Here is a 26,787-nt window from a genome sequence, read left to right as displayed (position 1 = left end):
TACTCACCTCACTTAAGACATTGTTTCCTCTTCTTCCTCTGCAGGTCTTGCTTCTGACCGTCCAAGGGCAAGCACACTCTTCCTGAGAAAGTATCAAATGAGTGGTAAGACAGTGTTGTTTCTGCCTTCAAGGAAAGCCTAAACATTTTCTGTCTTGTGTATTACAGAAAGTATTTAGAGAAACTCAGATATTAGTTAAAAATGTTCAACTTTTCATAGACTTACTTGTCTTATTTTCAAATTTGATATAATTACCTTTAGTTGTCACTGTTTTTGGAAACATAGAGGCTTTGTGTTTACACATGCGGTGACATTTTTACCAACACAATTAATTGGCCACATGATTTAGTGTAGTAGTCACGGATTTTTTCTTTTTCTTCATACATCTTTGACATTTTTCCCTTGCTCTAAAGAGTATGTTTTAATAATGACTGATAGGATTTAGGCCACAGCTTGGATTTCACTGGAGCAAATCAAAAGAATCCATTGTTCTAGATTGGATCTGTGATTTTTGCCTCCTTTTTCACAGTACTCACTGTCACATCCAAGTGGATGCTAGAACTTTTTCATTGCAATGTAATAGAAACGTAACATGCCCTGTGCTGTTTTCCATATTAGCCTTAGTGTGTGAAACTAGTGTAAAGTTTCCATATCCTGCCTGTTTTAGGATGAGAATTAGAACTGTAGGATTTTTCTGTACTGTTGCTTATGTTTCATAATGTTCTGTTATCTTACTCTATTTTCAAAAAAGCCATACACCATGTTTTTCAGATAATTTTAATAACAAAAATACAAGAACTGGGGATTCTAGAATAACATCTGAAATAATGCAGCACAATAAAAAAGGGTCGTTCACCTGCATTTTCATAGTTTGTGTGGACGTTGTCTGACTTGAGCTAGTAATTTCTGGTTATGATTGTTGTATTTCTCAGTTTCTTCCAAGAGCCATGGGCTTCTCACACATACAATATATGGAAGTAGAAGAAAACCAATCCCCTACCCCTGTCACTACTGTGGTGATAAATGTGTGTCAATGAGACCAGTTCAATTTCAAAGGAGGAGATATTGTAGGGAAGAAACTGTGGCCCAAGTCCCTCTTTGAAGCCTTTATTCTTTGGACATTGGTAGAACAAAATGATTGTGTGTGCTGAGGATACCCTGTTCAGTTAGGTTGGCACACTCATTTTGACATTTAAGTTTAAGGTAGGCTACCTTTCAGTTGAGTAAAGACCCATTTATTTTTTCAGTAATGTATGACTAGATGACCGAGAAGTCATTTGGGATGCTGCCAGATATCTAGTGCATCTCGTGATTGACTCCTGGCCAGAAACTGGTTCTTAGAGCTGTCAGCTATTAGACCCTGGTAATGAAAGTAAGCTATGTGTAAATGTAGAATGAGAAAAGAAAACACTGCTGCATAGGGGTTCAGAAATACAATAGGTAAACATCTTTATTAGCTAAATTTCTCATCTCTCCCACATTTTGGCATTTTTATGAAGGAATACTCGAGACAGGATAATTTATAAAGAAAAGAGGCTTTATTGGCTCACGGTTCTACAGGCTGTACAGGAGGTGTGGTGCTAGCATGTGCTTCTGGCAAGGGCCTCAAGAATCTAATGATCTTGGTGTAAGGTGAAGTCATCATTCACATGGTGAGAGAAGGAGCAAGAGAGAGTGGGAGGTGCTGCAGGCTTTTAAATCAGCAGATCAGGCCAGGTGCAGTGGTTCACACTTGCAATCCCAGCACTTTGGGATGCTAAGATGGGCAGATCACTTGAGCCTGGAGTTTGAGACCACGTTGGGTCAACATAGTGAGATATTGTCTCTACGAAAAATGTAAAAATTAGTTAGATGTGGTGGTGCATGCCTGCAGCCGCAGCTACTCTGGAAGGGAAGGTGGGAGGATCACTTGAGCCCAGGAGGTCAAGGCTGCGGTCAACCATAATCACGCCACTGTACTCCAGCCTGAGCATCAGAGTGAGACCCCGTCTCAGAACAACAACAGTAACTACAACAAAACCCCAAGAAGATCCTGCAGGAACTCACTCATCACCAAGGGGATGCCACTAACGCATTCATGAGGGATCTGCCCCCATGATCCAAAGAATTCCTCACCTCCAACCCTGGGGATTACATTTCAACGTGAGATTTGGAGGGCAGGCACATTCCCTAATTTGTTTTGCCTTTCCTTATGTACACGGGGATTCTTTCATTTGAACGTAATAGAATATGTGTTAGGTCAAAGAGTAAAACTGTGTTTTTAAATTTTACATTATGAGATTTATCATGCCAGATTATTTAAATGTTAAATTTTGTTTAAGTTTTTTTTTTGCGACGGAGTTTCACTCTTGTTACCCAGGCTGGAGTGCAATGGCGCGATCTCGGCTCACCGCAACCTCCGCCTCCTGGGCTCAGGCAATTCTCCTGCCTCAGCCTCCTGACTAGCTGTGATTACAGGCACGTGCCACCATGCCCAGCCATTTTTTGTATTTTTAGTAGAGACAGGGTTTCACCATGTTGACCAGGATGGTCTCGATCTCTTGACCTCGTGATCCACCCGCCTCGGCCTCCCAAAGTGCTGGGATTACAGGCGTGAGCCACCGCGCCCAGCTAAATTTTGTTTAAATTAAAAAAAATTTTAACATTGATTTTTTGTATAGTGGTAATCAGATTTGTCTTGTTTTATATAGTGATGATCAGATGATTAGCAACTACTTTTATTCTATGGTATTTTATTAAACCGAATTGATTAGTTATATTTTTATTTTTAGTGCAAGAAAAGAGGAGAAGCTTTCGCATATATTCTGTAAGTAAGCTTTTGAAAAGTTAAGAAATTAATTGTTTAAATTAAAAGTCTATCAGTCATGATTCCTTAGAAATATAACAGGGACCCAGTGCTGTTAGTATAATCCTTTTTTGGTGAATTTGGTGAATTTTCTAACTTTTTTCTATTTTCCTAAGTGTCAGATTTATGCAGGAAAGTCTTTAATTTACTGTGCCCATTTTTAAGGCTGTCTGATATTTAAGTTAAATTTAAATATTTCAGTTGTGATATAAAGATCTGCCTTAAATATTTAATCATTTAAAATCAAATAAAATTGAAAATAGCTAAGTCCATTTTCAACACTTTCTGCCCACTCCCTGTCATAGCAGCTGAAAGCATAGCATCCTCACTCCACTGTGACCTTATTTCCCTCCCATTTCTTTCAGCTGTAAGACATTTTAATTTAATCATGAATTGATATTTACATAATTATGACTATGCACATATCATTCACTGCTGAGTCATATAATGTTGTGAGTGAGCCTCCTCCTTGTACAGCCTTCATTCTTTCTCTTAAATATTTCTGAAACAACACTTCTGCTCTTCTCCCAGGTAACCTCCCTTGTCCTAGCTCATGATGGCTCAGAAAGCCAAATATGACCATTAGTCTTCTGCTGGTCTCTTTGTTTTCATATCCTTCATTTTCGTGTGTGTGGAATTGATTTTCTGACTATATTCTTTTGGCTCTCTAACAACTATTCTTCCCCAAGAGTTGTAACATTTCTCACATGCCTATCAAAAATGCTTTATCTACTAAAGAATACATTCCATGTTTTTTTCTTGAAGCGAGTTTCCTTGGCCTTTCGTTATCCTCCTCAGGATAGCCTGTGTTTTCCTAGGTTACCCTGCGCCTGTTGGCCTGGGAGCTCTCTCTGAAATCTTCTGGGACCACGAATGTTGGATCCCTGAGTCCTAGACTGTGCATTGCCCTCTGCCTTGTGTTACTCCCCAATGGTGCTGGAGCGCAGTTTCTGACGAAAGGCTCATGTACACACATGTTTAGAGAGCTGGGCTTTCTTAAACCCCCTCCTTTCATATAAAGTATAAAATTCTAGAGTGAAAACTAAATGTCATGGCTTGAAGACATTATTGCATTTTTATTGTACTGTTTTTGAAAGTACTGCCATTGTGTGATAAGTCATATGTAATCAGTGTTTCCGTCTGTCAAGTTTTTAAGACCTTCTCTGTCCCTGAGATTCTGAAATTGTATGACAGATCTTGTTAGGGACCTTTTATTTTATTGTGGCCATTAAGTCTACAATAAAATTTAGAGAATTTTTCTGTATGCTCTGTTTCATTATTATTATTTTAGTCTAATGATTCAGATGTTGGACCTCTTAGACCAGTATTTCTGCATTGATCTGTAATTTCTTCACCTCCGATTTTTCAGTTTCTCTTTTGTTCTCTTTCTTAGAGATTCTTTGACTGTCCATGCTAACTGTTCTATTGTATTTTTAAAAATCTCCTTAAGGGTGTTTTAAGATTTTTAAAAAAGTTTTGCTCCTGAATTTTTACTGGTCCCAGGAATTCCTTTTTCCTGTTTTTTTGATCTTCCATTGGAGGCTTTGCTCAAATGTGTGGTGGTCTTTGGCTTTCTCTCATTGAAAGCAGGACTTTTTTTCACTGAGGGGTCTCACTGTAGGGATTTGGATGTCAAGGCAGCTTTTCCTTTGAGGAACATCAGTGTATTATACGAGGGAATGAGGGTATTTTCTTTGCCATGGTTCAGTTTTCTTCTAAGAAGGGCCTCCCAATTTTCTGCCTGGGCATTGCAAGCATGGCTGCTGGTTTTCTGGAAGCAGGGTTGGGAAGCAAGGTGGAGTTTCACTTTGTGTGTGCCATTTGCTCCCATTTCCCAGGTTTCAGCCCTGGTGGGTCTGAGCTCAGAAACCTTCAGGTGTAATATATCCAGGGAATACACATCCACATTCCTTCTAAGATGGGAGGATAGGTGGACCTGCGGTTCTAACCACAGATTTACTATTGACCTTGCCGGCTCTGTTGTGTTTCACCCTACCTTCCCAGGTACCATGTGCTATGATTTCGGAGACTGTGTTAGGTTCTTCAAAATACACGGGATTGCTTGTTTCTGTTCAAGTCACTCCCTGTGGGCACCAGGGTTGTGCTTTTATGTCAGTTACCACTCCTCTATCTGCTTGCCACCTTGCAACATTGACTCAGAATCATGTGCTCTCAATCCTGTCTCCTGGTCCTGTGAATAATGTTTATTTTATGACTAATTCTCATCAGATTTCAGAAGGAAGAGAAAATAAATTTGTGGTCAATCCATCATATTTAACCCACATTTAGAACCTATATATAAGTGTAAATCTAAGTTTAAATTGAACATAAGTATGACATTAATTCAGACAATATTCTAGTGATACCTATTATAAGCATATTACACTTTTCCACTCAGGCCTTGTGTAATAACTCTATTCAAACTCCATACCTGCCATGTGGTCCCATTGCTGTGCAACATAGGTAGAACTGATTTTGTTAGCACACAAAGTATTGGAAATGTTCAAGTTAGCTAAAAGTCATTAATTATTTTAAAAATATCTAAAACATGTCTTATAAAAAAAGTGGGGAGAAAAAAGTGATCTTGAAGGCTGGGTGTGGTGGCTCATGCCTGTAATCCCAGCACTTTGGGAGGCTGAGGCAGCTGGATCTCTTGAGGCCAGGAGCTTGAGACTAGCCTGGCTAACATGGTGAAACCTCATCTCTACTAAAAATACAAAAACTAGCCAGGCCTGGTGGCACACACCTGTAGTCCTAGCTGTATGGGAGGCTGAGCCAGGAGACTTGCTTGAATTTGGAGGTGGAGGTCACAGTGAGTGATAGGAAATTTTAAATAAAAAAAATGGGGACAGATATCACCTAAAGTTGTACCAACTAGTCTGTGTTTTGGTGCATTTTTCCTGTTATTTTTATTCTCATATATGGAATTTTCCTCATAATTGACTTTTGTTGTTTTAAAGTATTATGCTGCATTACCCGTAATAGTAGTGACGTTAAGGGATACCTTCTTTCCCTTTGAATGAAAGTATCTGAATCAGTCCATTTTTTATTTTTTATGCCTTATTTGTTTTTGAGACAATAAAAGTATGCAACAATGTTAATGTAATCTATAACAGAATAGCTTAAGAAACATAAGAGTTTAGCTAAAGTTAAAACATTTCTATCTTAAAGGGTAATTTTGTCCTTCAAATAGTAATATTGTTCAAAAACATCTTGGATTTTGGTTAAGAAAGAAGTGAATTTGCAGTACAAAGCATCTGAAGCAGCAAAATGCTGTTGGACTCAATGGATATTTCTGATTATTGGTTACTGGCAATGTTTAAATGCAGCGTAGGTTTATAAACAACCACTAGATCTTCTCCCTACCCTGCCTTTTTTTCATACTAGCTCATTAGTAGTAGATCCAACCCTGTTCTGTCTTTAATGAGTTTGCGAGAGACCCTAATGGAAGAGTGTGATAACATGATGCAAACAAGCATATTAGGAGGAGGAAGGAAGGCTCATCTGAGTTAGTTTTGTTTCCAGTTAAAATAATCAGTATTTTGTGGTTTTAAATAAAGCTGTTGATCTTTTCAACTATTTGGTGACTGGCATTTGGCTACTGGGATTATTTTTAAGAAAGAGCACTTTCTCTCTCTCTCTCTCTCTCTGTCTGTCTCTGTCTCTGTCTCTCTCACTTCCCTTTTTTAAAATTTGAGATGGAGTCCTGATCTGTCACCCAGGATGGAGTGCAATGGCACAGTCTCAGCTCACTCCAACCTCCGCCTTCAGGATTCAAGCAATTCTCTGCCTTAGCCTCCTCAATAGCTGGGATTACAGCCACACATCACCACGCCTGGCTAATCTTTGTATTTTTAGTAGAGATGGGGTTTCACCATCTTGTCCAGGCTGGCCTTGAACTTCTGACCGTGTGATCCACTCACCTCAGCCTCCCAAAGTGCTGGGATTACAGGAGTAAACCACCTCACCTGGCCAGGAGGAACATTTACTTAACATAATTGAGGCAGTTTCCGTATTGACTATCGCACTCTCAACAAATGAATAGATATTTTGAAAGTGTTTTAGAGATAGTTGATTTTCTACAGGGCTCAAAAGGTTCACTGTCATATCTCTGATAGCACTGTGGATGAATTTTCACTCATTTGTATCTGTAGGAAGATTTACTTTCCAAATTGTAACTGATTTAAATATTGGTCAAGCTCTTATTGAACGCCTTAATTTCTCCCACATTCTGTGCTCAGCAGCTGCAGGTAGGACAGAAGGGGTTCTCCCTCTCCTGGAGAGGCTCACTTTCTCATGAGGGTGATGCCCTGCAGGCAATTGTATCATGTAACACACTGTGAATTAGACTGATGAGTACGCAAAAACAGAAATGTTTTGTGGTGTGGCTGCAGGCAAAGGGATCCCAGAAGGTGGATGAGGTCAAGCTTGCTGGGACAAGGGGGAAAGGAATAAATATTCCAGACAGAGAGCAGCACGAGTGAGGCAGGAATGTGCCATAATGTGCATCAAATAACTTAAAGAATGAAATCAGTTAACTTTTGAAATGAATGCAGAGTATTCTCAGAAGTTCTCATTTGAGTAGTGTCATAGCAGTCTTATGTAAACATGAAGTGTAAGGTAAATTCCCAGATTTGTTTTCATCTTCTGATTTTTGGATGTGAGAGAGTCTTAAAGCAGTACTTTTTCCATCCTCCCACAAGGAAACAGTCCCAGGGAGACCTATGGCCCCTCACTTGTTTGGTGAATGAGCAGCTCTGGCACACACACTCTCTGACTCTAACACACTGGTTCCATCGCACTCTCTCTTAAATGCACACACTTAGGATTAGTAAGGGAGTAAATGTAGTATTAGGTCTTCATTTACTGCAATCAAATGCTCTTGTGTCAATATTATTTAATGTATGACATTTTGCTGCAGTTAATGAATAACAAATAGAAAATCTCAGTGCTTTTTACTGCATAAGAAAAAAAACCATGAAATTCCATTTTAAATGTTTCCCATTATTTATAAAGGGAATTTATAATAGTGGCTTGCCAGGTTTGATGATCAGTGTCATATCAAGGGCAGCATTTTATAACCCATTTCTCAAACATCATCTGTGAAAGTTAAGAGCCTCCAATGAGTTTCCCATAGAGCTGCACATGATACCACACTCGGACAGGTCACGGGGTATAAAAAATACCTTAATGCCTTATTGTTTGACATTTTGACAAAGGGAAAAAACCCACACTTTGGTAAGTTTATCCTACTGTGATGTCTTTCTCTATCTTCCTTCTTCTTCAGATACCTCCATGGCATCTTGATAGAAAATACAGCTCATGTTCCACCATATTCCTGGATAACAGCACAGTTAGCAAGCCTGATCTCAGCCAAATATTAGGATGGTGAGTACAACGAGGTTGCCAAGGGCTGAGTGACAGACCCCCGTAAGCTAAAAGCATCCCGGCCATCCGCTGTTAGTTCAGCCATTTGGTTGCCCTTTTCAGCAGGCAGTTGGAGAATTTGATATCAATGATAAATGGCTTTTTCGGGACCTAAGTATGAATTTGCTGTATCTCTATTTATCTTAGACACTGTGTGGTAAAAGGGAAAGCCAGTTAGCAAATAAGCAATCCCAGAAAAAGCATAGTTATTTATTTGATGCATTTATGTTATGGCAGTATTGAACCTAATGGGCAGGAGAAGTGCTTTTTATTGGATGTTTCTAGGAAGTATTATTAGTTCATTATGGGCCATAGGCCTAGCACGATGGGCACTACTTTGGGAACTACTCTTGGAAGAAGGAACAGCTTGTCCTCCAGTGGCACCATAGTGTATCTGCATTTAAATTTTCCCATCATGCACCAGCACTTCATAGGCCACAATCAGAGATGCCCTTTCAAAACACCCTTGAAAAATGGGTTCAAGTTGATTTAAAAAGCCAGCTCAAGTGGAGATGTCCAAAAAACATTATTAACATCTCCTTCGATTATGAGTGTTGATTTTCAGAAAAAAGTTTGACAAGTGGTACCTTAGAATGTTAATCTCCTTAACCCTAACTTGACTTTCCAGTCTATTAATATGACTAAGTTATAAGCTTAATTTTTTTTCTCTCCTGTAGTAGTTTTTAAGCTAATTTGTTAGTAACTTCTACTTTAGTCAAAAATGGCCGTTTATACTCATAATAATGTGATTTTCCTCTCTCATGTATAACAATAATTGAGATCCAATTCTGTTTCAGCAAGAACTGGACTCCACCTGTGTCTAAAGCCCTGAGCTTTGATCTGTATGGTGGCATCACTTAATGTTTGTATTCAGTCCTAAGTAAAAAGCCACTCTTTCTTGGCTAGAGTCCCTGACTTCTTCTGATTTCAAAAGATTCTAATGTCTCAGTATGCAATTCAAAAGTAGTTTTTAAGCTTGCCCTTGTTCAAACAAGTAAAAGTCCTACTTTTTCTTTCAGTGTAGTCTAAATTTTACAAGATTTTTTAAAAAATTGAAATATATATACAAAAAATATATATATTTTTGGAGAAGGGGTTTTGCTGGTTGGCCGGGCTGGATTCAGACTCCTGGGCTCAAGCAATACACCCAAGTCAGCCTCCCAAAATGCTGTGATTACAGGCGTAAGCTACCATGCCTGGACTAGATGTCTATTTTTGAAGCATAGTAAGTTTTAATTTATTCTCCAGGTTTAGAAGGGATTATTTGGTATATTTGCTTTTGATGAAAGAAAGGTTTACTGAGCAAGTTAATATAGAAAATTGGCTTTTAGGAATGATTTTGAAAAACGTATTTCATGGTTAGTAGAGCATTGTTCTCAATGGAAGAAGTGAGCCATATTAGAATCACTTATACTGTTTCTTCAAAACATATGTCTGCAAACACATGCATCTTCCCAGCTCCACCTTCCAACCGGCTCTGGACATTCACAAGCCTTTTAGGAAAATGAGGAAGTATGTGAGACATCATTATATGAATAAAAGCATCCCAGATGATTCTGATCTTCACCCTAATTCAGTCATTCCCAACCTTTGCTGCACATTGGAATGACCTGGGGAACTTTACCGACAACCCTGATGCCTAAAGCATGCCCAACACCAATTAAATCAGAATGTCTCCAGCTGACATTGAGGTCCTGTTTAAAGCTCCCTGGGTGATCCAGTGTGCAGCAAATGTGGAGGCTACTGCTTCCTTTGTGTGAAAAAGTGATGGTTCTAATATAAAAACTACATGTTTTCCCTGTCATTTGCTGTTCTTTCTAACCATAAAGCCTTTCATCTGTGTGAGTCATTTCTATCTATGTGTGCATATGCTTCAATTTATACCCTACCATAGTGTTTTGTGAACACCTGCAGTTCACAGGAACACTGTTGGGGATCTTGAGTGAATCAGTTTTAAGCTTTGGTTCTCTTAATTATAAAATGGGCGGTGCATGGAGTGTCACTTGAGGTTCGGTGGTCCTTGTCAGCATGTAACTTCGAATTCTGTGATCTTACAATTTGGAGATGACACTGTTGGAAGCACTATAGAAATATCTCTCTTAGATGCTAATAATGTTGTAAGGCCTACTTTTTACAACTCCAATTTGCCTTCTGAAATTATTCTGAGCCTCATTTTAAATGTTGAGGGTGAATGGAAGGACAGACCTTATCAAAGAAAAGCCCCTGTTTCCTGACACACAACATCTGTGGATGTCTTTGGAACACAGTAACATACATCCGAAGAGTTGTATTTGTTCATTCATATTTTCTTTAAACTAATGTGGAAGTACCTGTTATTACTATTGTATGATGTGGTGTTATGCTGTGTGTTTAGTACTGCTTATTTTAGGAGAGTTACAAGTGTCATCGATTTTTGGATGCGTTATACTGTTTACTAATAAATTTTCTGCTAATCATGCATAGGCGATTTTAAATTACTTTATTTGGTATAAAGCATATTCCTTCTGTGCTTTTAGGGAAATAATGACAAATGGGTGAGTAAGTGATGGTGAACTAAATCAGATGAAATGCAGGGCCAAGCAACTTAAAAAGCAAAACACTATTGTCTGGCCTAAATGTAAGCATATGAACACATAGATATAAGTAACTTGCACAGAATGAAAGGTTCTATGGGCAGAAGAGCAAATGACAGGTAAAAGATGTCATTATTTATACATAATAACCATCTGCAGACACAAGTCTTCTAATAGCATATTGCCTAGCATTTTGGTTTTCCTATTTTTGCTGTAAAGCCAGAGGACTAAAACAAAAGAAAAGTGCTCACATTCTACTGTTTTGAATACAGGATTTCAGGGCCACTGAGAGGGTTCCCTCCCCCCGCTTTAGAAATACATCTTCAGGCCTAACAAATGATAAAATCAGTTCTTACAATTGTTTTTTTTCCCTCCACAGTGTGACTTTGGCAATATGTTACAACATAAAGCACAGGTGAGCTCCTTGAAACCTGTCTTGTTATTCCAGCTCATCACTTTGTGTCATATGAAACATGCTGTCAGGTCACAACTCTAGACATTATAACCTGTAGAGTGCTTATTTTACAGTGTTACAGTGAATCATTTGTGGGTTGTTTGGTTCCTAAGACTCTTTTAAATTATTAAGGGTTCCAAAGTGTGTTTGTTTATGTCTTTGTTTGCAATTTATTTGTAAAGAAAAAGTAAAAAGTTGCCCTAGATTCACGCAAATATATAGTAGGAAAAAGGCGTATTTTTAAAGCTTTCAGGTGACTGCGGGTATTCTTTAACCCCACCAAAACTCCAGAAGTGCTAACTGATTAAAATAGTTATAGTGGGATTGTACATATCAATGAATTTGTTCACTAATAGCCACTGATCTTTATTGTAGAATAAGTGGATCTTTCCCCTTACTGGCTTTTACAATATTATGCATTGGCTATTTGGTTTATTTATAGTGTCAAAGACTCACTTTCATTAATATCACCACCATTATAAAAAAGTCTTCAGATATGGAGTTGCTGTGAAGCTCACAGTAGTAGGTATGAGTTTTCAAAGTCCTGATTTTTAGCTTGAAAGTTTTAGCTTTATTATAGACAAATCCTTGTTATTCTCCTTGAAATGACAGACTCACTTGACTTAATTTTATGGATAACAGTCAGTTATACTTTCAGATACAAATGGTGTTCTGTGAAAAATTGGCTTGTTCAGCTCACAATTTAATCACAAGTGCTTTTCTTTAACATGACCATACTTTAGTATGCAGAAGCACTTTATGTGAAGTTTCTACTTAGGATACTAAAAAGAGAGGTCAAAATTTAATAACACCATTAATTTTTACTGTTTCATCAAGGACATTCTTCAGTGAAACATGCTACTTTAATAAAACCTGCAAGGGGCAGTGAAGAGTCGAATGAATACTGGTATAATTTGGTACCACTGCCTCTATTCATACTGAGAAACCATCAGTTTTACCCACTTTTGCTTTTAAACAGTCATTACAAGTGTTGAACAGGGAGAAAGCAATCAATGTCATAATACTTTTAAAAAGTAATAAATTATTTGTGGTTTTATTTTCAATCAGCTTCTCAGGTTGAATTAGTATTCTTGTAAGAACAGTTTGGGCCATACATTGTGTATGGCCCAAATACACCATACATGGTGTATGACACTTGTAATCCCAGCACTTTAGGAGGCCAAGATTGGAGAATTAGTTTGAATCAGGTGTTTGAAACCAGCCTGGGCAACATGGCAAGACCCCATCTATCAAAAAAAAAAAAAAAAAAAAAAAAAGAAAAAAAGAAAGAAAAGATCAGCTGGGCATGGTGGTGTGGGCATTTTGTCCCAGCTACTTTGGAGGTTGAGGCCGGAGGATTGCTTGAGCCCATGGAGTCAAGCCTGCAGTGAGTCAGGTTTGTACCACTGTGCTCCATCCTGGGTGAAAGAGCAAAACCCTTTAACAACAACAACAACAACAACAACAACAACAACAACAACCAGTTTTGACATCATGGGTCTCCTAGGGAATCTCGGGGTCCACAGACCACACTGGGAGAACCACTGGTTTTTTAAATGATCATGTAATGTGTTAGTCTGTAAAGTTCATTAAAGACTGCCATCTTTCAAAATAAAAAGGCAATTAAGCCTACAACTCAAACTACTTCAGCAAACATAAAGTACAATAAAGAAAGATTTGGGAAATCTTAATTGATTCTAAAAAGTTCTAAAATCTCTATTGCCAACAACTACTGCTTCCTAAAATGTTCCTGTGTTCCACTCCACCACGAGGTTAGAGGAGTAAAAATAGACATAGCTTCTTACCATTGCCTCTTAGCAGGAGTCGGTATTTAAAGGCAAGTCTGACTCATCAATGTAGAAAAGACTTCCCAGTTCAGAATGTGATGTGTTGAAGAAAAAGAGGTCAGGAAACCCTCTGAAGGCCAGGATCCAGGAGAAAAACTGGCAACAACTGTTTTGGTGAACAAATTTTACCAAAGCAAACAAGAAGTATCTCCCTCCACCCTCCATGCCCTACTCCCAGCAGATATTTTACTAAGATATTAACAATTCCTGAATTAATCTCTTAAATGCACATTCTTCTTTTATAGATATGCAAATAGATCTCTGGCTATTTTTGATGAGCCAATACATCCACTTTCAGTAAGTGTCACTTTCTCTGAGGTTCTTTTTATGTCTTAAGAAAAAGTTGTGTTGATTTCATGATGAAGTCAAAATCATCCACCATTAAGTCTTCACTAAGTTGTGTCTAATCATCTTATGTAAGGAGTGTTGTAAATTGGTCACACTGGAGTAAGAGCTGACTTACAGCTTTGTTTAATTTGTGCATTAAGGAGAATAAACCTACCATCCAAATAACAAAATGTGTCATTTTAAAAGGTAAATTTTTATAGTAGCAAACAATATGAATATTTGTAAGTAGTCTTAACAAATATGAATGAACTCTGTGAATAGAATTAGAAAACAATTTAAATTTAAATTTGTCTCAATGATATAAAACTTAAAAACTTCCTTCTTCAGGCATATGATAGCCACAGGGCCACCTTAGCACCTATGTTTACAGAAAACCAAAAATATTTTAAGATCTTACTGTTTATATTTTTAGAACTAAAAGACATTTTATCCCAGCAAGATTATTCTAAGGGACATGTGGGCACCAATTTGAACATCCCCATCTTAAGAGTACTTAAGAAGTTTTCTTGAATGAATATGTATATTGACTTTCTTCTTCTTTCAGCAAGAAAATATTCCAGGGAAATATTTTGAGGATGATCCCACACGCAACTGCATTTTCAGTTATTTCTGTGATCTTTCTAAAGTCACAAAACTAACAGCTCCAGGAGCAATCGTAGCATTGGTAAGCTATTTCTTATTTATAAAGCATCTTTAATAACTGGTCTCCTACACAGCATATGACCGTGTTTCTAAATAAAAGTTCCTAAAGTTATCATCAGATCTTTTAAGAGAAACCTATGCAAACAAAGTAAATACACATATTAGAGTTTAAGCATCATCATGTTTTAAAATGATGCCATTGCTTTTCTTATCATAGAATAATTGCTACTGAAAGCAGCAGGAGAGACTTCTGGTTTCTCCCTCAACAGATTCCAATGTAGGTCTAAGCTGAGTTCCAGGCTGTATTTCCCCACAGTTCTGACCTGGAGCTGCTGCTCTGAATGCTTTCTTGTTCCTGTTGACCTCCTGTGCCTGTTCGGGAAATTGCCCAGGAATGTGGAACTAGTAAGACTTGGACATGGGCTTTGCTAGTTAGCCTGCCAAGCCATAGCTGTGTCCTTACCTCTACATGGTTCTCCCAGAATTCCTGTGGTGAGACTCATTCAGAAGATAAAGTCTTGTTCAGATGGCTGGGATTGTTTCATCCTCCCCACACTAACCATGTGGTAGAGGAATGTCAACTACATGGCCTGGAGAGAAAGGATACTTAGAGCAGTACCCTCTCCTTTAGCATCTGGCTAGTGCATAGGGGTGAAGGCTTCTGCTGGGCACCTGCATAGAAACCTCTCTGTGAGCACTGGGTCAGACTCAGGCCATGCCATCGAGTTTCAGCCATTGGGAATGCCCAGCACATGCTGGGGGGAAGCTGGAGTGGTACTTCCAGATGGAGAGAGAGAGAGCTGATACAGGAAGGAAAGCTGGATTGGAAGAAGGGGGAGTTCCCTGTATACAGGCTAAATTTGGTGTGCCTGTGAGATAGCAGAGTGTCATGTGCAGTCATTATTTGAATCTACGGACTGGAACATGAATCTGAGCAGTACTGTCATCATTTGGATGTATGGGACTGGAGCATGAATCTGAGCTGGAGGTAAGGAATGAAGAGTAAGAGTAGCTGCTCAAGGTGCGGCACAATGGCTTACACCTGTAATCCCAGCTCTTTGGGAGACCAAGTCAGGCGGATCACCTGAGGCTAGGACTTTGAAGTCAGCCTGGCCAACACGGGGAAACCCTGTCTCTTCTAAAAAAATACAAAAAAATACCTGGGCATGGTGGTGGACACTTGTAATCCCAGCTACTTGGGAGGCTGAGGCAGGAGAATCTTTGGAACCTGGGAGGCAGAAGTTGCAGTGAGCCAAGATTGCACCACTTCCCTCCAGCCTGCACAACAACAGCAACACTCTGGAAAAAAAAAAAAAAAGAAAAAAGAAAAAAAGAGTAGCTGCTCAAATGCAAAGAAAGTGTTTAGAATGAAAGTGGACAAGCCGGACATGGTGGGACACACCTATAGTCACAGCTACTCAGGAAAGGGGAAAAAAGAGAAGATGGACGAAAGATAGCTCTGTAAAGACCACCAGCATGTGAGGGACAAGCCCCCAGTAAAGTGCCAGAGTGAGAGGAGGAAGAGCAGGAAAAAGTGATAAGAACAAAGGGTTCGCGATAGGAAAGGCTGGGGTCACAGTGCTACAGGCTGCCAAGAAGGTGCCCATTCCATAAATACCCCTGGGATGCCAACCCTGTGTCACTCTTCTAAATGCTGGGGTAGCGAATAGGACAGGCTGAGCACAGTCCTTGTCTTTATGAGGCCTTTGTTTTAATGAGGAAAGCATTTTGTTTTTAGGTAATGGCAAATAGCAAAATGATAAAGCAGGATTCAGAGACAGTGATGGGAGGGGCTCGCTGTTTCTGACAGAATGATCAGGAAGAGCCTCTCTAGAGAGGTCACATCTGAGCAGTGACCTGACTATAAAGCGAGGATGATAAGGAATGCTGGCATTATAGGCAGTGGGCTGAGTGCCAAGACTGAGACAGGAACACATTTCACGTGTGTTCAAGGAACAGACAGCAGGGAGCCCGTGTGGTGAGAGAAATGAAGGAAAGAATGGAAAAGATGCGGCCGCACAGGCGGAGCCGTCGCTCACAGGGCCCTTTGGCTTGCAGACCAGGGGACGAAGTTAAGGTCTTATTCCAGTTTGAAGCGGGGACTAATGGTAGATCTTGAGCAGGGGAGTGCAGTGTTCTTAATTTAGAGGTTATCCCAAGTGCTTTTGGGAGAGTAGTTGATAGTTGGGAGGGGGGTTGGGGCAGAGAAGAGGACTAAGTAGCAACTAGGCTGTTACAGGTGAGCCGTGACACGTGGCGGCCCAGAACCTGAAGCAGGCAGCCTGCCAGTGAAGGTAGCCATGGAGGGATTACGCACGGATTGGAGGAGGGTAACTCACATGTAAGTGTTAGTCCTTATGAGCTAGGCCAATGGCAATTTCCTGGGTAAGATTAGGGCCAGGTTGGGGAGTGGAGCCTTGGGGTGAAGGGTTCTGGTTTGTGGGTGTGAAGGCTCCAGGGACCTCAGCAGGAGGAGTCTCAGGTGAGTGATGGGGGTGCGGTTTGGTTAAGGAGAAATGGGAGATGAGGAGCTGGCACCAGGGCATGACACTGTGAGCAAATGAGAGGATGTCGTGGGGGAGCTGGGGAGAGCAGGATGGGAACAGGCAACACATTTGTATTGGGGAAAATCTCTGGCAGAGAGAGAGAGAAAGTCTTCAAGAAGAGGTGATTTGGGGAACAGTGTTCTGCAAAAGTGGATAGGATCCATCATGGTGATAGAAGAGTCAATGTTAAAATAGAAACTTTCTCACTGCCCCAGGAGGGCAAGTGGTATCGATGAGTGTCAGCGGGTCACTGGCTTACCAGTAAAGGTGACAGGAAGTTGAGGGCTTGCCAGTGCTGTTTCAGTGCTCTCTCATGAGTCTTGTGGAGTTGAACCCTGGGAGGGAGGGTTATTCTTTTGATACCCGACAGTGCAGGGTTTTGGAGAAAGGGAGCAGGATCTCTCATAAGAACGTGTCATGTTCAAGGGCCATGTGATTTGGAAAACACAGTTGACTTTGGAGAACATTGCCAGATCTGAGCCGCCAGTCTGATAATGTTCATACAATAAATGAACTCTCTTAAAATGAACTGTTTCCCTTTCACCTTGATACAAAGACTTCAAGTAGCATAGAGTCATACTCTTCTACAGAGCACCGTCTGAGGTAGCAACACCGCACAGCTTATCTCAGTAACCTTTCCTCAGCTATTCCCTCACCCAGTTCTTTATAGGATAGAGATTGGATAGATAGAGAATACTTTCTGAAATACTTTCTGAGATTATCTCACAAACTGCTTTACAGGTTTAGAGGCACCCCAAGGTTACAGAGGCCGGCAGCTCTCTCTGCCTTCAAATCCCCAGAATTGACTGAATGCAGATACTGTAGCATAAAAAATAAGTTTTCGTGATGTGATTGTGGAGACATGGAAAACAGGGGCTGTGAGCAGGGCCCTACATTCATTCACATGCGTTCCTCATCAAGGCTCTGAATACAGGGACTGTTTCTCAGCAATAGAGACCTGCCCTTGTCATGCTGTCTGCCCGGCAGCACTGGGAGGCAGTCTCGGCCCGCAGTTCCTAAGCCTGTGTCCCAAGAGTGGGTTCGTTGTTGTGAAAAGGAGAAGATAGCAGTGTTCTCAGTATGACTTGGGTGCTACACGTTCTAGCATGGCACACCTGTAAAATTCCTATCTACCTGCCAGCCAGGTGTGACGCTGCACGTGGATGGCACTGTAGTGTTTCCTGAACAACCTTAATCTGCACCAGGCCTGTGTTTGTGCTGCCTTTCATGAGTGTGAAGGTGCCTTTCTTCATGCTCACATCCCTGTGAATGAAATTGGCATGGAAATTTCTGTGGGCAGAGTATGCTGCAGAAGTATCTGACTACGATTGTGACTTCGCCTCTTGCTTTGTCTGAGCAAAGTTTCTGCAGAACATGAGAATAAAAGGCACTTACTTTTTGGCCAAAATCAGAAGTCTTTCATTCTTAAATGTTCTTGTCACCACAGTGAAACAGAACTGAAATCAAAGACAAGTGCTCTCTTTTGCAGGTATACATTGAACGCCTTTTAACTAATGCTAACATCGATCTTTGTCCTACTAATTGGAAACAAATTGTCCTCGGAGCCATGCTTCTGGCCTCCAAACTTTGGGGAAATCGTCGTCACTGGAGTGAGGATGACAGCCAGAATCCCAAGGATGCTGCAGTTGAGACAATGTGAGTTTCTAAGGTTTTGGCAAACTTTGCCGTCATTTTCCATGCCTCATTTGCTCTTCAAGTTATCAGTGTAAGAAATATCTTTATAGGTTTCATTGTGCAGATAAAGGAAATAGGCATAAGACCACAGACTTCAATCTATCCAGCTTTAGTATAACAGTTTATATTTTCCAGCATTAATGGGTAAGTCTTGATGTGTTATTGTTGTAATAACTGGCTGATAAACTGAAAAGTGTTTTTCTGATTGTTTTTTGACAAACCTCTTACAAGTGTGCTGTCAGAAAGACACAGTACAGTAAATATCTTTATAGGTTTTTAGAAGCCACCTGCCAGGTTCCGTCCCCTTTGAAGGGGCAAACATCTGACCTTTTAAATAATTGGCCACTGTTCAGGTCTTAAGGCCTCTGGACCATGCAGAAGTTACAGCTTTAACTGAAGTCACCCATTATGTATTTGCTTTTGCTGGTCCTTGTCTCCCCCTTTAATCTGAAGATCTATTTTTATAGGAACCTTGAGATGTGATATTAAATAGCTGCAGATTTCGGTGCCCCGGCTCCTCCCCATTAACATTGCATGTGTTTGGAAATTGATCTGATGAGTTAGAAGCTTTCGTGTTCACCTCCCACAGTGTGAGAAGCATTTCTGGGGCATCACCCCATGCCCACCACACTCACAGGCTCCCTGGGTACTCAGACATTCACAGAGCAGGCTGGGGGCCAGTAATTGTTTATGAGAGTGCGGGGTGCCTTGCGGGGTCATGGGGTTCCTCCCAGATGCACCAACATGACATTGAAACACAGCTTCCCCAGAGTTCCATTCCAATTTGGCCTTATGACTGTTGTGAAGTGAAAGGCCCTGAATCAGGCAGGCAGGGTGAACAGGAGGGCATTTACAGCAGAGCCGCCCTGGGTGCCCGCTGGACAGTGAGGACAGCTGTGTTGGCTGCATCTGGTGAAGATGAGGGAGCAGCTCTTGTTTACATTGAGCAGCAGCAGAAAAGACAATGCCAGGCAGTGGCACAAAGTTAGTTTTGTGATCTTTGCCCGTGACTCCAGATAGGATGATTACTCAGAATCACCTCAGTGTATGGCTGCAATTGAATATATAGTGTATATTGTAGATATACTGCAGTGAGTATATATGTACATTCAAAAATAACCACTTGGTGCCTGAGCTCAGTGGCTCATGCCTGTAATCCTAGCCCTTCAGGAGGCTGAGGTGAGTGGATCACTTGAGCACAGGAGTTCAGACCTGCTGGGTAACGCAGTAAAGGCTGTCCATATAATTTTTTTTTTTTAATTAGCCAAGTGTGTTGGCAGGTGCCTGTAGTAGTCCCAGCTACTTGGGAGTCTGACGTGGGAGAATTGCCTGAGCCTGGTAAGTTTAGGCTGTAGTGAGCTGTGATCACGTGACTGCACTCCAGTCCTGGATGATGGAGCCAGACTCTCTAAGAAACAAACAAAAAAACATTTTTGTCACCACTTTGCTAATAGTATAAACCAAGTGATCCTTGTGATATTTGTGGTAGCCGTTTTAGCAAAGAGTGTGACAGCAAATGAATTTGAAACAAATGGAAGTACTTTGAAAGTTGCAAATGCTAAAGTGAATTTAATCATAGTCATCCATTTGCAAACTTGTCCCTCAAAGGAAGCAAGATTTGTGACTGCCTGATTTCTCCTTGCCTGCTGCCTAGCCAGAGCTGATTTATCAGTACAGGATAATTGCAATAGAGAAAGAGTTGAATTCATGCAGAGACAGCTGTACGGGAGACCAGAGTTTTACTATTACTCAAATTAGTCTCTCTGAAAACTCTGGGATGGTTTTTTTAAAGAATAATTTGGTGGGTAGGGGGTCAGAAAGTGGGGAGTGCTGATTGATCAGGTCAGCGATGAAATCATAGGGAGTTGAAGCTGTCCTCCTGCATTGAGTTGGCTGCTGGGTTGGGGCCAAAAAACCAGATGAGCCACATTTATTTGTTGGAGTGGTGTCACCTGATCCCAGTACAAGGTCTTCAAAATTATCTCAAGCACTGATTTTAGGTTTTACAATAGTGATGTTATTCCCAGGATCAATATGGGCAGGTTCAAATTCTTGCAGCCTTCAGCCTCATGACTCCTAAGCCACAATTTCTAATCTTGTGGCTAATTTATTCGTTGTGGAAAGGTCATCTATCTAGTTCCCAGGTGGGAAAGGGGTTTGTTTTGGGAAAGGGTTGTTACCATCTTTGGTTTCAAAGTTAAACTACAAACTACATTCCTTCCAAAGTTAGTTTGGCCTCTGTGTAGGAAAGAACAAGGACAGCTTGGAGGTTAGAAGTGAGATGAAGTCACATCAATCCTCTTTGACTGTCATCATTTTCTCAGTTACAATTTTTGCAAAGGTGGTTTCAAATTTGTAATCATGAACACTTAGTTCTGCCATTTTGGCAGCTGAATTGTTCTCAAAACCTGCAGCTAAGCTGGCTGGGGCTCTGATTTCCAGTCACAAGATCGGAGAGCATGCAGGGATAAGTGCAGGTTTCGACAGAAGTGAGCTCCAGAAGCAGTGGAGGCAGAGGCCAGCCCCAAAAAGACAGGCTCCAAACAGAGCTGTTTCTGTGTGAACGGAGAAACACCAGGAGCTATGTTCTGAACAGGCTGCTTCTGTTTGTGATCTTGGGAAGCTGAAAAGCATTACGTCCAAGCATTTAATAGGCATGTGTCCCTACTGCTGTTGACTGTTTGCAATGATCTCATTTTGAGTGTCAGTTTAACAGATAAGAAACTGCTGTCCATCAGATTTTTCTTAAAACGTTCCAACATTGATATGTCTCCCCAGAATATATATTCTTTCTAGAGAGTTAAACTGAGTAGCCACTATGCAGAAATGCTGTGTTGTAAAGGGTATGCTGTTCAGTCAACTAGCTGTTTAAAAAACCAGAAATCTTAGAAGATGCCTAGGCTGTACACAGAATTCTTTTCTTCAGTGATTAAACCTCTATTAATAGATACGTTAATTCTGTGAAGTGCCATTAATTCCTGTAGTAAGTCACATCCTGATTAGCTTTCTGTTCAAATATTGTTTGATTTACATTTCTATAGATTATGGATATGTGAACAGGAAATTAATTTTGGAAGTAGGTTCAGTTGGGTTTTAAGTTCAGCAAATGACATCCCCACATGTTGCCTTAGAGTCTAACTGCCCTCCACTTTCAAGCATTTGCTTCCTTAGCCAATGGGTAAAAGGTTAAAACTTTCAAACCAAGAAACCAAATGTATTGGTCAGATACTGATCATTTTTAAGCAATTAACTCATTACAGGGGTTACTCTGTAAGCAGCCAGAATGACTCTATCTTTGTACCTATTAATTTAGCTTTGGTGAGGGCAGCTGGATGACCGTGAGGCAGAGGACGGCTCCCAGTGCTTTCCTCTCCTATTGCCTCCAACTCCCCCACATTCTGTTCTGTCCAGGGGTGACAGATGCCGAGTTCTTCAGGGTTGCATTCCTAACTCAAAAGCAACACTGCCTGCGTTAAGGCCAGGGCCCTACTATAAATCACATTATAAAATGAGTTTAGCCAAAATGTCTCTCCTTGACTTTTCTGCCTTTCAAATTTTAAATGTTATTCTTCCCCAGTCTCTTCATAATATTAAGGTGAGCAGAAACTTGCATTATGCCTCCTTGACATCGCCTAGTGTTCTGGAGCAGAGGGAAGGGGATTCTTTTTGCCATAAAATGTATCTTGCTTATGTATTTATTTGGGATGAATTCTCCTTGTAGCCTTACAGTTTTTCCTCCTCCGAGGTAATAGGGTGGCTCTCCATGGGTCCCCTTGTTGCCATGGTGATGCACCCCATCTTCCTGTTGGTGCTTCTCTACTTCAGTAAGTCCCTTCCTGTTATTGTCCTGGGAAATATGCCTGGAGCTTCTTCAGAGCTAAGAAATGGTACCCATCATTCCTGTCATCTCATCACCATTGCGGGGTTTGTGAGTGAGCTTGGAGTCTGAGTTGCGCAGCTGCCCTAAGGGAACTGTGAAGAATAAGCCGCGAGGCAGCAGCAGGAGTGCAGAAGAGGCTTCCACCTCTCCCTCATCCCAAACTTGGGCTGCTGGGATGCAGAGGAGACCCCAAGCAGCTGTGCCTTGTTTGGACATTAGTGTAAGGACCCAACCACTCAGCCTTTATTTGTTTCAAAACAGAACTTTGAGCATCCTAGTAGCTCAGAATATTTTTAAAGATAACCCACTTGACTAAAATTGCCCTGTGTTCGCTTTATTGTGTTTCTCCTCCCACAGGAGTAAGATGGAGAAGAGTTTTTTGGAGCTACTTGAGTTTAATATTCATGTGTCTGCCAGTGTTTATACGAAATATTACTTTGACCTGCGTGCCTTGGCATACGACCATGACCTGTGTTTTCTATTTAGTTTTCTTCGCAAAGATAAAGCAGAGAGATTGAAGGTAAGGCTGTGAAGTCACTTAGTGGAGTTTCCCATTGGCCGCAAAAGCCAACATCTGTGACAAAATCATATTAAGTAGTGATTAGGAAAATGAAAGCCTTAAAATCAACAGACCAAAGTGCTTATTTCTTTGGCATCATATTTCATGCCTTTTATGCATTATACAAGAATCATTATTATTATCATCATTATATTATTTTATGAGAAGGAGTTTCGCTCTTGTTGCCCAGACTGCAGTGCAATGGCACGATCTCAGCTCATTGCAACCTCTGCAACCTGGGTCCAAGCAATTCCCCTACCTTTGCCTCCCGAGTAGCTGGGAGGATGTGCAGGCACCACCATGCCTGGATATTTTGTCTTCTTACTAGAGACAGGATTTCTCCATGTTGGTCAGGGTGGCCTCTTCGAACTCCTGACCTCAGGTGATCTGTCCACCTTGGCCTCCCAAAGTGCTCGGATTACAGGGATGAGCCCCTGCACCTGGCCAAGGATCTGTATTTTAAAAAGTTATTGATATTCTCACTGCTTTGACCATAATTCAGAATATTTTTAATTAAATTTAATCTGTTCTTAATGGGTTTTATTTTTTTTTTCTACCCGTTCACATAGCATACATGAATAAATGCAGTTGTATTCCTAATTATATCTAAATGGACAATGCACTTAATGCTCTTGACTGTCTTTTACTTAAGCAATTGCAATTTCATGTCCTTGTCTATTCTGTATGTCTCGGTGCAGTCCCAGGAGTTTATCGGACAAAGCAGTAGTGGCTGAGAGACTTGTGCTTAGACTGTATAAGGTGCCAGTGTTTCAAGTACTAGGTGTAGGAACGACATGGGTTTTTAGTGAAAATGGCTTCATGGGACAATGTAGGATTTATGGCTTATGACTCTTGGTGAGTACACAGGAAAATTCCAACTGAGACAGACACATTTAAAATTGGCACTGTCTCTGGTGTCTCGGTCGTACTTTGGAATAATACATTTCTCTACCACAATGTGTAAGTAGTGTAGCACCTTGTGGTGCTTCAATCATTAGGCTTCTTGGGTGTTCCCAAACAGCCCAGCACGCACCTGCCTCATTAAAATCTGCTTGGAGTGTGTAGTAACTACTAAGGATTCGGTAGAATTTGAATCACTGAGTAAGTTGATTGTTTGGCACAAGTGTATGTTGATTATGCTGAAGGAACAAGTGCACAGGTAACAGATAATATTGTTACAAGCTTGTCACAATACTCTGAAAATCTTTTGGAGCCCTATTTTATTTTTTATGTGATAATATCACCAAGCAATGAACCTAATTTTAAACTTATATAGTAAGTTTCTCTTGCCTCTGGCAATCTTTTCATAGTTCTTAAAGGAGACAACCTTAGTGAATGGGCAGGGAGCTGCATCCTCAGAACCTGGCACTGTAAAACTCAGCCAAAGCAGCTGCAAGGGAACCCTCCAAAGGAATCTGTACGTGTGACTTTTCATCCATGATGCCTTTTAAAAAATATTGGAGCCTTTTAAAAAATTGTACCAGTTTTCTCTTTGATTGACTTTCCTAGGCTATGTCACCACCATGTGAATACAAAGACTTGCATCAAGATGTTGCCACTATGAGAAGGGCCGCCAGCATGGATTTCATCGCTCTTCGTCATACTAATGCCATCTTACCTTAAAAACAGAAATTAGCATTATGATCCTGGACTTCTCAACTCTAAAGACTACAAAATATCACTTCTCTTGCTGAAAAAGTCCAGGAAAATTAGGATTTTGTTTTTTTTACGTTTTTAAAAAAAATTTTATTGTTGTTGTTGCTCTCGTTGTTGTTGTTGTTGTTGATTAGGATTTTCATAGAGCGCAGATTTCTTCAAATAACCACACTGTGAAGCTGTGTGATGGTGGAATGAACAGTGGGTGCCAGGTGCTACCTGCCCTTCTTGTTCCACTGAGTCCAGATGGCATTCCTAGGGCACTACCTTCTTGAACAACTCTTGTGGAGGAAGACTGTCACATGGACACAGCACATCCCAGTGCAGAGTCAACAGTCACCCACAGTCCCAAGCAGGTGACAATCTGAACTGAGCTGGAATACAAAAAACTTTAGAATTGGCCCCAGATTTGTGAGAGTGCCTGGGTTTGGATCTCTGTCCACAGAGGCACTGAATGCATGATGGCCCGAAACAACAAGTGTGGGAAGTTAGAATGCATGGGGACAAGGCTGTCATTACTCCAAGTTCCATGGGGGCTCAGGCCTGTTCATCTCGTCTTTGAAGGGAATCTGTGCATGTGAAATGAGGCTCCCACATCATGGTTATAATGGGAGAGAGGAAATCAGCTCATCTTCCCCCAGGCCCATAATGGTCATACCAAAACACAGAGTCTTGCTGTGTTGCCAGGCTGGAGCGCAGTGGCGAGATCTCCAGTCTCTGCAACCTCTACCTCCCGGGTTCAAGTAACTCTCCTACCTCAGCCTCCCAAGTAACTAGGACTACTGGCATGAACCACTGACCCAGCTAATTTATATATTCTTAGTAGAGACAGGGTTTCATCATGGTGGCAAGGATAATTTTGATCTCTCGACCTCGGGATCTGCCTGCCTCACCTTCCCAAAGTGCTTGATTACAGGTGAAAGCCACCGTGCCCGGCCTCTTGCATTTACGTTCACAATAAAGTGGTTTGGAATATCCCACTGTTAATTTGTGATTTCCTCCTCCAAACATAGTCTGTGGCCCTGTATACATAACTGAATATTTTCATGTATTGATATTTTGTGTCTGAAGATGAAATATTAAATGAAACATGTTGAAACACTTCATGCAAAGCCTTTGGTGGTTGTAGAGTCTACTCTTTGGTGAATACACAAATTCATCTATTTTAAATATTAACATTTTTATTAGATGTGATAATGATTTTTCCTTTTTTATCTTCACTTGTTAGATACAGTTACTTACATTCTTCCATAATTAATGATATTGTATCTGATATTTGATGTAAAAACTCCTAGAATATTTGGAATTGATACTTGAAATTAAACAGGAAAATGAGAATTGCTGAAATCTAGTGATAATATACTTATGATGGGTTTATTATCTATGATTTCTGTCTTTGTAAATTTTTAAAGTTTCCATGGAAAACTATACTAAGAACTTAAAATTTTCTTTAAAACCCTTCATGCCCTGCATTTTAGCTCCAATGAACAATGAATAAAGGAAAATGGATTCTCCTGTGGGAATTCTGCTGAACTCTTCCTTTCTTTTCCCTTTAACCTTGGGGGAGCATATTCAGGTCACCATGGGGTGAGGTGACCATGAGTGGGGTCCCTTGAGCTGCCGCTGGGAGGAGTGTGTATGTGGAGATGGGTTTCATGACCACGTTTCTTCCTCGGGTCTTTCTGGTTGTGATGGTGGCTTTGAGGATGGTTTCTGAGGATCCTCTCCAGGGGATTCCTCCACCTGTGGTGTCTCCCTTGGGGGAAGGCCTGAGAATATCTGGAGAGGGATTCATAGGGTCGCCTCTGTGTGACAGAGGTGCCTTGTGCGGGTCCAGAAAGCCGTGTTTTAGGGGCAGTGGAGCCTCATCCCCCCTGTAGGGTGGGCGGGATGTCTGAGGGAGTGCTGGAGGAAAGCCCTGTGTGTCGGGGTCACTGTGCAGTCTCAGTACAGCCCTAGACCTGGGGAAGTCATGATGGAGACTCAGAGGTGCTTGGGGCAGGGAAGGGGGTGGCCTAGGCAGTCACCAAGGTGTGACAGCATCGCTGATGCCAGGAGGCAGTTTGGGGAGGGGTCTTTGGAGGGGAATAATTGTGGAGTCTCCACAGGCGGGGAAAGTGTGAGGGTGCTCCAAGGCTGGAGATCAATGCGGGGTGGGTGGAAATAACCTAGGGAAGCTCTCAGGAGATTAATGGGCCCCACAAGGGTTGGGGTGGAAGGAAGGGGCCTCAGCATGTCCTGTCTTGCAGGGGCCTTCTGTAGGCCGTCTGAGAGATGGATCCCTGGGGCTCCTGAGGTCCCCGGTAACCCGGGTG

The 26,787-nt window shown here is 41.1% G+C and overlaps 1 protein-coding gene across 1 annotated transcript; it reads left to right on the top strand.

Annotated features, from left to right (window-relative positions):
- The first annotated feature begins 48 nt into the window (after positions 1–48).
- On the top strand, positions 49–25,578 carry LOC101043355 (cyclin-Y-like protein 1B). The gene is made up of 9 exons (XM_074402140.1): positions 49–104; positions 2,772–2,806; positions 8,133–8,233; positions 11,225–11,260; positions 13,392–13,443; positions 14,039–14,158; positions 18,172–18,338; positions 22,615–22,777; positions 24,326–25,578. The coding sequence occupies exons 1-9, from the start codon at positions 98–100 to the stop codon at positions 24,437–24,439; spliced, it is 795 nt and encodes a 264-aa protein (XP_074258241.1). The 5' UTR covers positions 49–97; the 3' UTR covers positions 24,440–25,578.
- Positions 25,579–26,787: the final 1,209 nt, after the last annotated feature.

This window comes from Saimiri boliviensis, chromosome 1 (genome assembly GCF_048565385.1).
Source record: "Saimiri boliviensis isolate mSaiBol1 chromosome 1, mSaiBol1.pri, whole genome shotgun sequence".
In the NCBI taxonomy this organism is placed as follows: domain Eukaryota; kingdom Metazoa; phylum Chordata; class Mammalia; order Primates; family Cebidae; genus Saimiri; species Saimiri boliviensis.
Note: the sequence above shows the minus strand (reverse complement) of the source record. Positions and strands in the feature narration are given on the sequence as shown.